The sequence below is a fragment of the Callorhinchus milii genome, unplaced genomic scaffold, assembly GCF_018977255.1.
Source record: "Callorhinchus milii isolate IMCB2004 unplaced genomic scaffold, IMCB_Cmil_1.0 Scaffold6, whole genome shotgun sequence".
In the NCBI taxonomy this organism is placed as follows: Eukaryota; Metazoa; Chordata; class Chondrichthyes; order Chimaeriformes; family Callorhinchidae; genus Callorhinchus; species Callorhinchus milii.
Genome location: NW_024704747.1, coordinates 19,908,246 through 19,922,861, shown reverse-complemented (window position 1 = coordinate 19,922,861; position 14,616 = coordinate 19,908,246). Strand labels below are relative to the sequence as shown.

The following is a 14,616-nucleotide window of genomic DNA, read 5'->3' as shown; positions in this document are numbered from 1 at the left end:
CAAATTTTAAAATAGCTTGGAGCTGAATCGGGAAGTCAATTGGGTGAGTAATTTGGAAGAGAGGATAAAATGAACCCAAGGGACTTCATCTCCCCCTCTCTCTCTCTCGCTCTCTCTCGATCATACAGTAGCTGTGCTTTCAAGGCTTAAAATTGTTCAAATACTCTTTTGTTTCAAGATGACATTATTGGTCTCCCAATACATTGTGCAATCATGAGATGATCTGTTTCCAGACCATCACCAAAGGACTTGGAAGTCAGATGCCAAGGAAAGCCTGGGAAACCCTTCTTTCTCTCCCCAACCCCCCACCTTTATTAGAACGGACGTGACCTTTATTCAGCACTACCTTACAGAGATCAAAATTGTAATAATAATCCTTGTATTTGATATAGCGCCTTATCACGTCATTGAGACGTCTCAAAGTACTTCACAGAATGTACTGGAAAGTGAATAGACTGTATATTTTGTGGACGAAACGAGGCAGCCAATTGCGCACAGCAGTGTCCCACAAATAGTCGTGACCAAATTTTTATCACCTACTGCTTGGTAAACAGAGGCATGTGGAGTAAGGAAACTTGCCTAAGGGTTCGCCCTGCTCAGGCTAATGAGTAGATGACATGGATTTAGACTCCTCTGAAACTATATTCCATAATGCACCATAAATATGAACCTCATTTGAATGTCTGCTATTACAGTTAATGATTAACCTTTCCCTGAAAGCACCAATTTATAGCCTTCAAAATTTTCCTTTCTTGAATGTCAATGTTGCAATGCCTTCGAAACATAATCATTGCAGAACACAATGTGAAACAGGTATAGCCACAAAGAAATAACAATATTTATTGCTGTTGATGTAGCTTCTTATCACTTAGAAACATCTCAAGGTGGTTTACAGTGTTTTTTGTAAAGTGTAATGACAATCTCGTAGATGAACACAGCAGCCAATTTGTGCACAGCAATATGCCACAAACAGCCATGAAATGAATGACCAAATTTTTATGTGGAAGACTATTGGCCAGTATACTTTTTGTCTGCTGTGGAATCTTTAACATCCACCTGAGCAGGCAGATGATACCTCGACAACACAACGCTCCCACAGCACTGTATTGGAGTGTCAGCTTATACTCTACAGAGTTCCTGGGGAACTACAAAGCTTTTGTCTCAGAGACAAGAGTGCTATTAAATGAGTCAGGCTGACACCTGGAACATAGAGTCAATTACAGAAAACATAACTATGTGAGCAATGTTTTCATGAATCTTCCTCCTCCCTCAATAAATCACGTTGATGGGGAAGGTTGTGAAAATCATTTAAATAGCAGGCAAAATGGCAAGAGAAATAGCTAGAGATAATGTGAAGTGTGAAAGCATTTGCTAGTTGAGGAAGTTAAAGCCTCAACCTTTGTGTCTCACTTGCTAAACGCATTCTAAAAATGTAAAAGTATTCTGTGGATTTCGCTCACTTTCTCAGCCAAATTGAACAACTATTTACAATAATTATTTCCCTCTCCTCTCTTCAGACATTCATAAGAAATGTTCGATTGCTGATTGATGAACTGAGTGTTGATTTCAAACCTTGGTCTTTGCATCTATTGAGCCAGCCATACAGATATATTCCAGTGCAAATCACTTTTTCAAATTCCCCCCTGTCCTCCCTCCACTCGAGAGCAAGAGATACTGCGAAAGGGATGAGCATACTCCTCCTAATCCATTTTTTGTACAGGCTATCAAATTAATTTCACTACACTTTACAGAACACTCTGTAAAGTGCTTTGAGATGTTTCAAAGTGATCAGGAGCTTTATCAAATGCACGAAATATCATCAAACAAAACACAAAATACTGCAGAAGCTGTAATCTGAAACAAAAAACGGAGAAAGTGAGTCAACGTTTCGGGTCCACAACCCTTCGTCAGAACGAAAAAAACATTTGGTCACTCAATCCACGACTGTTTGTGGGACGCTGCTGTACGCAATTGGCTGCCACTTTTTGCTGACAAAATATACAGTCAATTTCCTTTACAGTATATTCTGTGAAGCGCTTTGAGACCTTTAGAAGACGTGCTCTATCAAAATGCAAAGTTTATTATATTATTATTATGTTTTTGTGGTTACACTTGTTTCACATTGTGTTCTTCAATGATTGTATTTCTAAGGATTTTCACCTGGAGCCATATAGTGTAAACTGAGGTATCATGCTTTTCCTTCTCCAATTAATTACGATTTAACAAAAGGCAAAGTACTTACATAAGAACATAAGAATTAGGAGCAGAAGTAGGCTATTCGGCCCCTCGAGCCTGCCCCGCCATTCGATAAGATCATGGCTGATCTTCTGACCTAACTCTAATTACCTGCACTATCCCCATTCCCCTAATCCCTCTATTTTTTAAAAATCTATCAGTCTCAGCCTTGAAAATGTTCAAGGACTGAACATCTACAGCCTTCTGGGGTAGTGAATTCCAAAAATTCACTACCCTCTGAGTGAAGAAATGCTTCCTCAACTCTGTACAATTACAATTACAAATTAATTTTGTTTTCATCACAAAACAAATACTGGCAACTTGACACAGATTTAATAACAAGATTCCAATTGACGACTTGTAGATGGAGGATGAAACCAAGCAATCTTCAATGTGTGACATGCTTTTGACAAGCACATCACGTGGTTCATACCTTCTATTGCAGGGGCCGGTTTAATGTCTGTGTTTCTTCCGTTTGCTGCAGGAAAGCAATTGGAAAGGGAAGCAATGGGATAGAAGAAACATTAGTCTGAGCTTGTGTCCCACAAAACATTACCCTGAAAATAAAACAGCTTGCACATCTTATCTCTCCCACAACCCCCACCCCACACACCCCAAGGTAGAATGAAATAAATCTACCTGACAAAACATTTCAGATTTCTGCAGAATATCTTGAGAAAACAGGCAATATCCTGGTTTTGTGTGAACCCAATGACAGAATACCTCAGTTGCTGTGACTCTAGTTTCAGTCTTTTTTTCTGCTGTCCCCACAATACAGGCAAATAACATTAGACACACACTGCTCCAACCTGCAGGGGATCGTAAATAAAATCTAATAGCAGTTCTATGAGTATTCTACGGAGTGAAAAGACACACTTCAGCAGCTCTGTTGCATTTAAAATGCACACCAGGTTCCCAGGCAGTCCAGCACATACTGGGTAATCTGCAACAATAGCACTGCCATCCCCATCTCATCCAAATACACTTTGCTTTAATTTAACCTGAGATTGGGAAGAAAGTATCAAGGTGTTTGTTTGGGAGATAAATTCTCTCTTCTCTCTTGGGCTGCCCTATGTGGTGAGAATGGTCCGTCTTCATACAACTGTCCTCGGTAGAATATAAAATGCATCCAGGCCCTTCAGCCCATTTGATCGCATGCCTCCAGATCACCCTACTGTCTGCCCATTACAGCATCGAGCTGCTTTATAAATGAGTCCAGTGTCCTGGTCTCAACCACTCTTCTGGCCAATCTGTTCCAGTCATTAATTACCCTCTGAGTAAAGAGTGCGGCAATTTAGAAGAGGAATCAGAAATATGATGGTAACTGGAGGTTCACGGCATCTGCTGGATCTTTCGAAATATATCCAAAATTACAAGTTTATGAATTTAAGTTTGTCTTTTACGCTTAAGCGGCCTTTATTGCACTTTCTGACCTCAGATGCCCTTCTAAAAAAAACAGTATTTCTGAATGAAATATTATTCCATTAAACTCACTGCCTTCCAATCAAGGATAAAGGTTGTTCCTTTCCATTGAAGTTTGTGACGTAATGGACATGTCCTTTTGCTGAAACCATTACATGTCTGCTGTGGGAATGTTTGCTATTATTAACCCTGTACTTTCAGCACCTTATGCAATGCAAAGATGATAAATAGCGGCCTAAATGAGGTGAATTCTTTGTTTCATTTAATCCTGAATACTTTGATAAATGTTCTACATCTCTGGGACAATATGTTACAGTAACTATGACATCATCTGATTACAGAAGTTATACCTTCATATCATACCATTTAATATCTTTACAATATAATAATTATCCTTGCATTTGATATAGTGCCTTATCACGCCATAGAGACACCTCAAAGCCCTTCATAGTGAATTTACTTCATATTTTTGTATGCGAAACGTGGAAACCAATTGCGCACAGCAGTGTCCCACAAACAGTCATAGATTTTTTTTTGAGGAATTATTTCCCCCAGAAAGTGACCCACAATCAAAGAACATCCAAGGTCCTATTAGGCAAACGAAGGCGTGTGAAATAAGGAGACATGCCTAAGGTTTTGCCCTGCCCAGGAACTGAATCTGGGTCCTCTCACTTGCTATGCGAGTGCTATAACGACTACGCTACAGGACTCCTACAGCATTTTAAGTGAATTTCTTCAGAAGACAGTACTCACCTTGTCCACAAAACACACAGTTGCTGCACTTTTCAAGATACTATATGTATTATTATTATTATTAAAATCATAATCGTCAACACTCTCAATTGGCATGATTTTGCTGTTATAATATTTTACATTATGACAGATTTCAGAACTCTTTCCCAATGTGGAACAAAATGAACATTTTCAAAAAGCACCTGTCCAAATATAAAACTGTTGATTTCTCTCATCGCTAAGCTCTCCAGTGACATTGTGCAAGTCTCTACTCAAGCATAGATTGAAGAATCATAGACATTTACTGCGCCGGAAGAGGCCAAACAGCCTGTAATAATACGCAATCCAAAGCACTGGTGTGTTAGGTAGTTTCTTTATTGGGAACTCACAGCATCCAATTCCCCAACTATAACCCACATATAATGACTACCTTCCCAGTGTCCCTTTTATACTTCCTGTTTTTTGGTTCATTGTTTCTTTCCCAAATTAGCCATTACTCTTAAAGGGATATATATCCCACACAGCCTGTCAAGTCTGCATCCAGCTTTCCTACTGATGAACATGGTGAAGACTTGAGCTAAAGCTTCCAAGAAGCGAAAGGAAAAAATGGTTCTCAGTTAATCTGATCCCAGCAGGTACCAGCTGTTTGTGAAGGGCAAACTTCTAAAAAAATGTTGCTGAGCACCAGGATACGCTAGAAGGTTCCAGAAATTCATTCTCTCTTAATTTTGCACCCACGTAGGTGAGATGCAGGGTTCAAAATGAAAATGTTAAATAATTGGTCGATTTTGCTGACAAATATGGAAATAAAATATACAGAAACCAGCCCTCAACATCAGTGCAAATCATGACATTGGCAATTCTGTGGAGAGAAATGAACTATTTTTGCACAGAAGATAATGCTGTTCTGTTGAGGTTTTTTTTATAAACTAAATGCTTAAAGGCAAACATATGAGTTAACAAAACAAAAATAAAAGTTGTTAATGTTTTCCTTGTTGTTAATTATGCATCATGAAACATACTGTATTAAACCATAAAGATTTGCAGCAAATATTACAGAATTGTGCTGAATAAAAATATAAATGGCGCGATTTGACAAAAACTATCGATGTCAAGCATTCGATTAATGTTGGATCAGAGTACACATGTGCACATTAGGGAAACTTAGAAGCTAAACAATGCATCCTAAAAAGCCTTACTGATATAGAAATGTTAGCAATACTATAAAAATCAAGGCATAAATGTGAAAATAGCAGAATTATGCAAATTATAGCATAAAAATACTTGCATTTGATATAGTACCAATAACACCAAAATGTCTCAAAGTGCTGCACAGATGAACTATGACTGTGTATTTGTATACAAACGCAGGAACCAATATATCCAACAACAGCTATAAAATAAATTATCAATTTATCCGGAGAGCTGTCATTTAGGACACCGGAAGAAAATCCTTTCCCTTTTCATAGACTATAATGGGTTCTTTCAACATTCATTATTATTATTATTATTATTATCTGAGCAGGCAGAGAAGATCTCAGTTTAACGTCTCATCTGGCGGAGGATGCCTCTAACAGTGCAGCACTCCCCCAGCACTTTACTGGAGTATCAACCTGGACCTTGAACACAAAGTCCCGACATGCGGCGAGAACCTGTTGACCTAGAACCCACAATAAACATCACACACAATCACAAGGTCAGTTTGGTTGAAGAAGGCCCTTCTGCCTATCTGATATCAACCTTCCAGAATATGCAACCTCCTATTACAGGAGCAAGCTGCTTTTTAAACGAATCCAGCATCATGGCCTGAATCACCTTTCACAATTGATAGGAAAGATGTTCCATCAGCCGTATCAGTGTGTCTCAAGCAGCATCATTCCTACATTCAAAAGCAACGCCAAAATCAATGGGGTGCAGAAAACAACAGACCTTTAGATCCCAAGCAATTCAATATTTCAACTACCACTTAACTAGCCGCCCTGCTTAAGCATGGCTGTATTCTCACTAAAATCGGTGAATGTCGGCCACCTCACAGAAGCAGAAAAACACACATTACTTACGTAGCACGACACAGCTAACGTGGAGCGAATAAAGAGAGACCCGACAGCTGCACGGGAAGACATATTGACCGATAGGGCTCACAAAGGTGTCACTGTGATGGGTGACCTCGCCAAAGACGCACACTGGGTTGCTTTGTGCACATAATAACCCGAATACAAATGGTCCTGCCCGAGTACGTTTTATTCCTCTTTGCACCACTGCGACTGTGCTCAGAATTTATAATATGTGCACTGTGCTGTTGTCATGGAAATACACTGTGGCAGCACTGAATAAGAGCTCCACTATAGAGTGTGTCAAATACTGGAGTATGTCAAATATATATTCTCTATTAGAAATTTTCACAGAATATCGTGTCTATTCGATATTTAACTGAAACAAAATACTGTTGGGCGCAAGTATCAAGAATTCAATTGCAGTGCAGTCTTACCATCATTTAATGCTAATTAAGTTAATTGCTTCCACTCCTGACAATTTTGCAAATGGCATAAAATCAGCTGCAGCAACACAGATCGAATTGTTCCTTTTGCACATTCAAGGCCACATGCACTTGTAAAGGGTCCCAATTTGTGGGTTATTCGGTCCATTTGTATGCATTGTGCATATGCCTGGCTATTGACCAAGAATATATACAGACTGAAGGATGTCCTGGTCTGATAAAGGCTTTTGTTGTAAAACATTAATGTTGGTTGAATTACTCAACTGAATTAGTAAAGGGCTTCTGTTTTAGTAAGAAGGAGCTCTCTTGCCAAACCCCTCCATTCCCCCCCCCCCCTCCCCCCCATAACTATTCTGTTGGAAATCTCTTGTCAGTTTAAGCTTTTCTAAGGTTTAAACTACTAAGTTCAGAGGTAATGTGTGGATGCTGTGTCATGCATGAATCCATATTTAATTAAACAATTAATAAATCCTTTTCACTGATTATAATTACATTTTTAGACAATTGTAATTTCCGCTGTATTAATAATTGCAAAATGGTGAATAATCCAGAACCATTTATACGTGGTTCACACATGCAGCATAATAGATCAGATGTGTGGATTTTCTGTTGGGGGGCCTGGGTAGATGGAAGGGCAAAAGAATTGAACCAATCCAGCCTATGGTAAACCTTAAATAAGTCATATCAGTTGAGACCATACATTTAATATGACTTATGGAAAGTATGAGTTATTTCAAACTTGGATAAGTCAGATTTTATATGATTTACACATAACAAATCGATAAGTAGTGAACTGGCTGGTGACACTAGGGCAAGGTTTCAAAATGGAAATTTTCAAATCCATGATTTCCTGAAACAGCCATTTTCACTTCTTAACCTATTTTATTATCTGTAAATATTGTATTGGAATGTTTCTGTTGGCTTCCTTGATTGTACTGCATTTTTCTTGCAGTGGGAAATGATACAAATGTGCCAATTATTTAAAAGTTGAAGGGGATGGTAAAAGTCCACAATTGTTCGCAATACTCCAAAATGAGTACTTTCAAGGCTGTTTCAGGGGTTAACAAATAATAGTTGAAAAAGAAATACATTTTTAAAGAAACACATGAAAAAGAACAGCCGGGTACGTCACAGTGATAATGCTGTCCTTCTGATAACTAGATGCTGGAATTTCAAAGCCGTTTTTCCAATGAGGGTTTTTAAGAACTAGAGAAAAACATATTTATAGTCAAGGCTAAATTCAACAATTAGCCAAATTCTAGGTGCTCTGAAATGTTGCATAAATAGATTAAAATCTGTTCCGAAGATCTGGCCTGGATGAATAGTTGTGGGAGAATTTCCAGGTCGTGGGAATCACTGTTCAGGCCATTGAGGTAGGAGGAGGAATGAAGGATGGACTGCAACTCTGCATTAACTCAGAGATCCAAGCAAATCTTTGGAAGTTAATGCACAATGTTCAATTATTTCTTATGTTGATTGGAACTAGAACCTTTTTTTTGTGGGGAAAAAAAAGTAACACATCAATAATTTATTGTTTTTTTCCGTTCTAAAATTGCCCTCATCATTGCAACAATCGCTATTACAACAAATATGACTGATGTATTATTAACTTGCATTGCTAAAATAAACACTTCAGTCTGCTTTCCCTGTCTTCTTTTTCGCCATCCGTGCCTTCCACTTTTATTATTTATCTTCAACATTTATTTCTGGATAATGAATTCTGTTTGTAATGTTTAATATCCACTTTTAAGGTGATATTGAACTTAATGTCCTCCTCACCGTGCACTGTATCTTGTTGAGATCAACAAAGTAACTTGTTGTTGAGGTTATGGAAATGGACAATGCAATAATGAGCATGCTGGTAGCAGCTTTCCAAATATTGACCGGACAGAGATCCTGGCAACATCTACTGAAACCACATCCAGTGCCTAGAGATACCAATAAAGATGCGAACATTGTGCTTTTACGTAAGGACATAAGTTAACGTAACCCAATTCCCTGGTGAGGAATTCTCACCTTTGGTGCTTTGTTTCAATCGATAATGACCACTCTAGACGACATATGTAGTGGACTGGGTGCATCTCATGAAAAATTAAACTCCAATGAGGATGAGACCTGGGAACAGATTCTTGACCAAGGAAACTGTAGCAATGGCTTTACATTGCTGGATACTCAGGTTGTTTTGGTTTGGCAGCTTGATATCAGTTTTCAAGCTGGTTAAAGGCTCTTAAAGTAAGTGGAGTAATTCCAGGACATACACGTTTCCACTGCTTGAGGTGACATACCTCAACAGGGATCCGTAGCAGCTAAGAAGGTGGCTCCCAGCATAGAATTATATGGAATGCTGCAGCACAGAAATAGGCCATTCGTCCCAATAAGTCCACACTGGCTTTTATACACCACATGAACCTCCACCACTGCAATGCACTGAATGTGAAGATTTCTAACTAAACGTCAATCTATAGTGATTCAATTTTAGCATTGCTAGAGAAAGTGAAGAGAATCATCCTCTTCCCTTCAACATTCCTTCACTCAAAGCGACAATCATACCACTGAAATTTCAAAAAAAAAAATCTACTTTTGCCACTTAGGTTAGTATTTATTTCACCAACAGCCAATAGATATCCCGAGGACAGAAACATCAAGCTCTGAGATTGCTGTGGCTATGGGAGAAATATTGGCAGCTACCAGCACCCTGCAACAGATGCATACGGCAAGGCTGAGACAAATACCTTCAGCATTACCTTTTATTAAGGTCATAAGCATTACTGAACACATTGAACACGCAGGATATATTTCACATACAATTTGTGATGCCCACAAAAATGTGTTAACTGCCACTAATAAATCCACCGAATAACCATTGCAGGTTCAGAAGGCTCAAGGGCTCATTTTACCACCAGTGGTAACACTGATCGTTTTGCTAGAAGTAAATTCACTTATGCCAATTCCCCCACCCCCCCACCCCATTCCCCCCATATTTCTGAAGATCCTCACACATATAATAAAGCATTGGAAACAGGGTTAGGTCAAAATATAATCACCAAAGTAGCTTTCATTTAAGCACATGCATCACTTTAGAAATCCCCTCTGCTCTATTTCTGCAAAACATCAGGCAAAATTTGTGAGTATTACATCACTCTCCACATTATCCCAAAATCAATACTTTGGGGCTGTTTCAGCAGCCCTACCATTTAATTTTTTTAAAGAAATACATTAAAAAAAGAGCAGCCTGGTAGCTCGCAGCAGGAACACTGCCTCTAGAAGGCAGATGTTGTACTGACAAAGCTATTGCCCCTGGAACATATTTGCTATTATTGGCAAGCTTTATCAGCTCTTGGTTAAACCACAGAACGAAGCACTCTGCAGAGGTGAGTCAGCCAGTCCATCTTCAAGAGGAAATGAAGCTGACAGGCAACTAGCTGTTCATCTTATCATCTTGCCTGTAGGTTGCCCTATGCTGCCTCATCCTGAAAACAGGACAGGCAAGGACCGAAAATGTAGAAAACTGCAGTCCGGCCCATTCACCATTCCCAGTTAGGGGTGGGGAAATGAAATAAGGATGATCCAGAGAGGAAAGAGGGTGGGAGGGAGGGAGAGAGGGCAAATCTGCAAAAAAAGTATACCTCCAAAATAGATAAATAAGGGTCACTCAATCAACTCTTGTCTTCAAACCCCTTCATGCTCTGGCACCTTGCTACCTCTCCGACCTGCTTACATTCCCAATCCACTACCCGTCACTTCTACTCAACTGCCTCCTGCTTGTCCCTTGTGCCCTCTGTTCCACCACTGGTGACCGCGTTTTCAGCCACTGTGCGCCAAAACTCTGGAATAATCTCCCTAAATCTCTCGGCCTTGTTCCCTCCTTCCCAATCTTCAGGTTACGCCTGAAGACCTTCCTCTTTGACCGTGCCTACGGTCACACACACACCACCATCTGGCTTGGCAGCAAGTTCCGCCAGTTTCAAGCGCTCTGAGACGCTACCCTGTGTGAGGGGTGCTATATAAATGCAAGTTGTTGTGTTATTCCTAATAAGCTTTATTAGAGCTTAAATCCGCTTGTCTGGATTGCCTATTATCGCTTACTGTCCGAGAAAACTGATGTTTCTCCCAAAAAATATACAATCAATTCACTTCACAGTATATTCTATGAAGCACTTTGAGAAGTCTCAAAGATGTGATAAAGCGCTATACCAAATGCAAGGGTTTTTATTGTCTCATCCGAGTGGAAAATAGCTTTGCTTCTACCCTCCCAAGCCAAATGATCGCTCAAATTGTACTGCAGAAGCTCTCGATTCTCGCTAATGTCTCTGTGCTGAGTCAGACGGCATGTTCTTAAGTCTGAGCCTGCACGGATTAAGCAAATAAGGCCTGATTGGATTTGGTGCATCGTGCATTGCGTGACTGCAACAAAACATAAAACAGAACTAGGAGGGAGTCAAAGTCAGATCACAACAGGTAACCAATATCCCTGGTGTCTTTATCTTTTTACAATCCCCCCCAATGGGTTCTAAATTATTCCAATTCAAAATTTCCACAAACGTGAAGTACAGTCCAATATCTTAACCCAGTTTCCCAAACTGGGTCAGAAACACTCACAAAACTATAATCTCAAAATCCAGTCTCTCACCATCGAATAGCAGCACAGGGGCCTGTCGGTCCCAGTCACATCACCACCACGTTCATCTCTGTATCATCAACGTAATTTGTTGTTCTTGTTGTTGAGCCGGATTGATATCCGTGACCAAGTGAGGTTAAAGCTGCATGAGACTGTAGCCACAAATAACCAATATCCCTTCAGTCGTTCACCTCTAAGTTCACGGATACCACTGTGAAGCAGGATCTGTTCTAACATTTTACCCACAATTTATAATCTGAGCACAGATTTGGGCATTGAAGCAAACTGATTACTATACAATACTGCAAGGCACACAGAACCCAAAACAAAGGACATGGTAGACACTTGGCCTCACAAGACAACTCCACAGATCCCTCAGCCCAACAGAGCAGTACTGCTCCTTCCTCAACCTGTTCGCCCGCAAAATAAACAGTAACATCACTTTACTGTATATCCTGTGAAGCACTTTCATATATCTTGATGACATAAGGATTACTTATGCATGGATTATTACTTTATGTAAATCTCAGCAAGAAGCAACAGAGAATTTCTGTTACTTTAAGACTGAAGCATTGAAAAATGGAAGCTTGCCACCATTATCTCTGCTGAACATTGAACATTTCTAAACAAATTACTAATACAAGATGCAGTTTAGGATTAATTGAATTCCTCTTTTTTCCTGTCTATTTGCAGTTTTATTTTAAGGTCAAGTGATGTGAACACCATCAAATGACTTGGAGGAGCTATTGAGACCAGTGTAGTGTGTGAAGGCAAGATCAATGAGCTTGTACTGATAATTCATTCACTCAATTCAGCTTCTCCACACCGACGGGCATTTATTCATCTAACAATGTTATCATGACTGGCTGTTTCAAAGGTTGCAACAAAGAGAGAGACCGAAAGAAGCAATAAAGTAAAACCTATTATAAAGGCCCTGGTATACCAACCACTCATTGCACGGTTGTACTCAGGGGTGCATTTTATGGACTGAAACCACTATGCTATATCAGGACCGATCATTGTAGAGTTCTCGCTCTTTAGAATTGGATGACATTGTAGATGACAGAGTCGCTACCTTTATAAATCACCCAGAAATTTTTTTTTAAAAAAGCTTTGTTGGTAATCAATTTCAGAGGGAATCATCAGAACTCTGTTACTCTAAAGCTTCAGTGATTGTGTTTTTAAAATAATGCCATTATCTTTATCACCATCCCCCAGAGGAATGAATTCAAGACACTTGCTCTCTTCTTTAAATCCCTCTGCCATCTCCTACAATGATTCCAAGCTGACTACTTCCTTTGCTCATTGAACCCTGGAACACTGGCCTGCTTCAGGTCCCCTGCACAATCCACCCCACCGATAGGTGAACTTTTAGCCATTCTGCTCCTGCTCTCTGGGACCACACCACAGAGCACCTCTGACTCCCTTCCTCCCTCTCTCCCCACATTTAAAATCGCTCCACATCGCAAGATGTACCTTTTTGATTAAGCTTTCGGTCACCTTTCTCCTCTCCACCCTCTTCTGCTTTCATCACCCACCACCCCCCACCACCTTCTTGGGTGCCCAGCCCAGGAATGTCAAGTGCTTTGACATTCATCATGAAAGGCGCTAATATAAATTGTATTGTATTGCATCATTGAAACCACTTCCAAAAACAGTTTTTGAAGCTTATTCCTGGGTTAATAATGTAGTCTTTGAATTCACACACTGCAAAATGTTCCTAACCTTATAAAGTTACACTTCCATGACTCACTATCCTGTACAGCTGAGATCAATCAAGTTTTTGAAGTACACGCATGATGAGCAACTGGAACTTTCAGATCTTCAATTGGTACTTGTTGAAATGTTGCTATTTTCATTGACGTAATAAAACATTTTTTAAAAAAATTCACAAGTCTGGAAAGGGTATCCTTAACCTGCACTTATCCATTCTGCATCAGTCTGGGAGAGATTCCAAACCACAATAAGTCTGGTGATGGTTAATCAACACCTGCAGCTCATAATTACAAGGGGGAAATTCTGTACCACACAGAGGCACACACAGCTGCCTGCATATTTGCTGTGCAACAGCAGATGGCAAGCTGTGTGGTTTTCGCTGGTTAGACTCCAGGAGAAGCCCAATACATACTGTGAGGTCCCCAAGCCTTGGCTTTTTCAAACCTGCGCCTAATACTTTCCAGAATTAAGTAAGCAGGATGCGTGCCTCCAGGAAGAGAGAGTGCGCATTCCAGTCCAACAATCTATCTCTGGGATTTCCATGTGTAGGTGGGATGCATTGAAATCTCTGCTTGGTTTGGATACTCTTAAGCAATGTGATGGGTTTCCACATGTATCAGACACCCAGCTGACCAAAAAAACAGCACAGCAGTATCCATCATGTATTATATAGTACACTAATCTGAAAGTTGAAGATAAAAGGAGCAAAGTTTACTGTACCTGCTGTTGTTGCATCTCCAGCTTTCAAATCACCATTGATCCCATTTGCTTTCGTTGTCGGGTAGGCCGTTTGATTTCCATCCCCGTGGCGTGCCCCTCCTGGGTGCTCCCTCTCTGAGTAGCCATTCTCAGTCCGGGATATACTTTCTCCTGAAGGACTCTGCTCTTTAAACTCAGCAGCAAACTGATGTGAAGCAGCCTCCAGAAGCGTGTTTGTGCCCCATTGCTGTGCATTCGCTTCCAACTTCCTGTCATCTGCCATTGTTCCTGGTTAGAAGCTCACCTGTAATGAAGAGTAAGTGTCCCTGTTAAACCGTTTAAATCACAGTCTCCAATATTCAATTCCACTTCCGTACAATAAGGGTGATTACTTCAAAGACTGTCATCCAACCGTTAAATGAAAAAAAAACGTTGTTGACCTTTTGCCCCTTTTACAGTTAGTTGAAGCACTCAATCGAACCTGTGGTTTTGTGTCTGATGCCTGTGGGGATTTTGAGTACTGAACCAACAATAAATGTTCAGGGTGCATTCATCCGCCTAGCAGATTGTAGGTGTTTTTTGCCTTTCCAATCATTACATGCTTTATCAAGCATTGAGTCAGACTCAGTAGCAACAACCAGCTCAGTGTTCTCATTTGACACCAGTGAGCAAATCTTGGCACTCATGTGGTCTCTTT

General features: G+C 40.0%; 1 protein-coding gene across 1 annotated transcript in view; it reads right to left on the bottom strand.

The window, feature by feature from the left end:
* The window catches only part of LOC103182933 (microtubule-associated protein 2), an 87,129-nt gene that overhangs the window by 40,403 nt on the left and 32,110 nt on the right, over positions 1-14,616 (bottom strand). The window contains 1 exon segment of the mRNA XM_042336151.1: positions 13,941-14,223. Coding sequence (XP_042192085.1) covers positions 13,941-14,202 — 262 coding nt within the window. The 5' untranslated portion in view covers positions 14,203-14,223.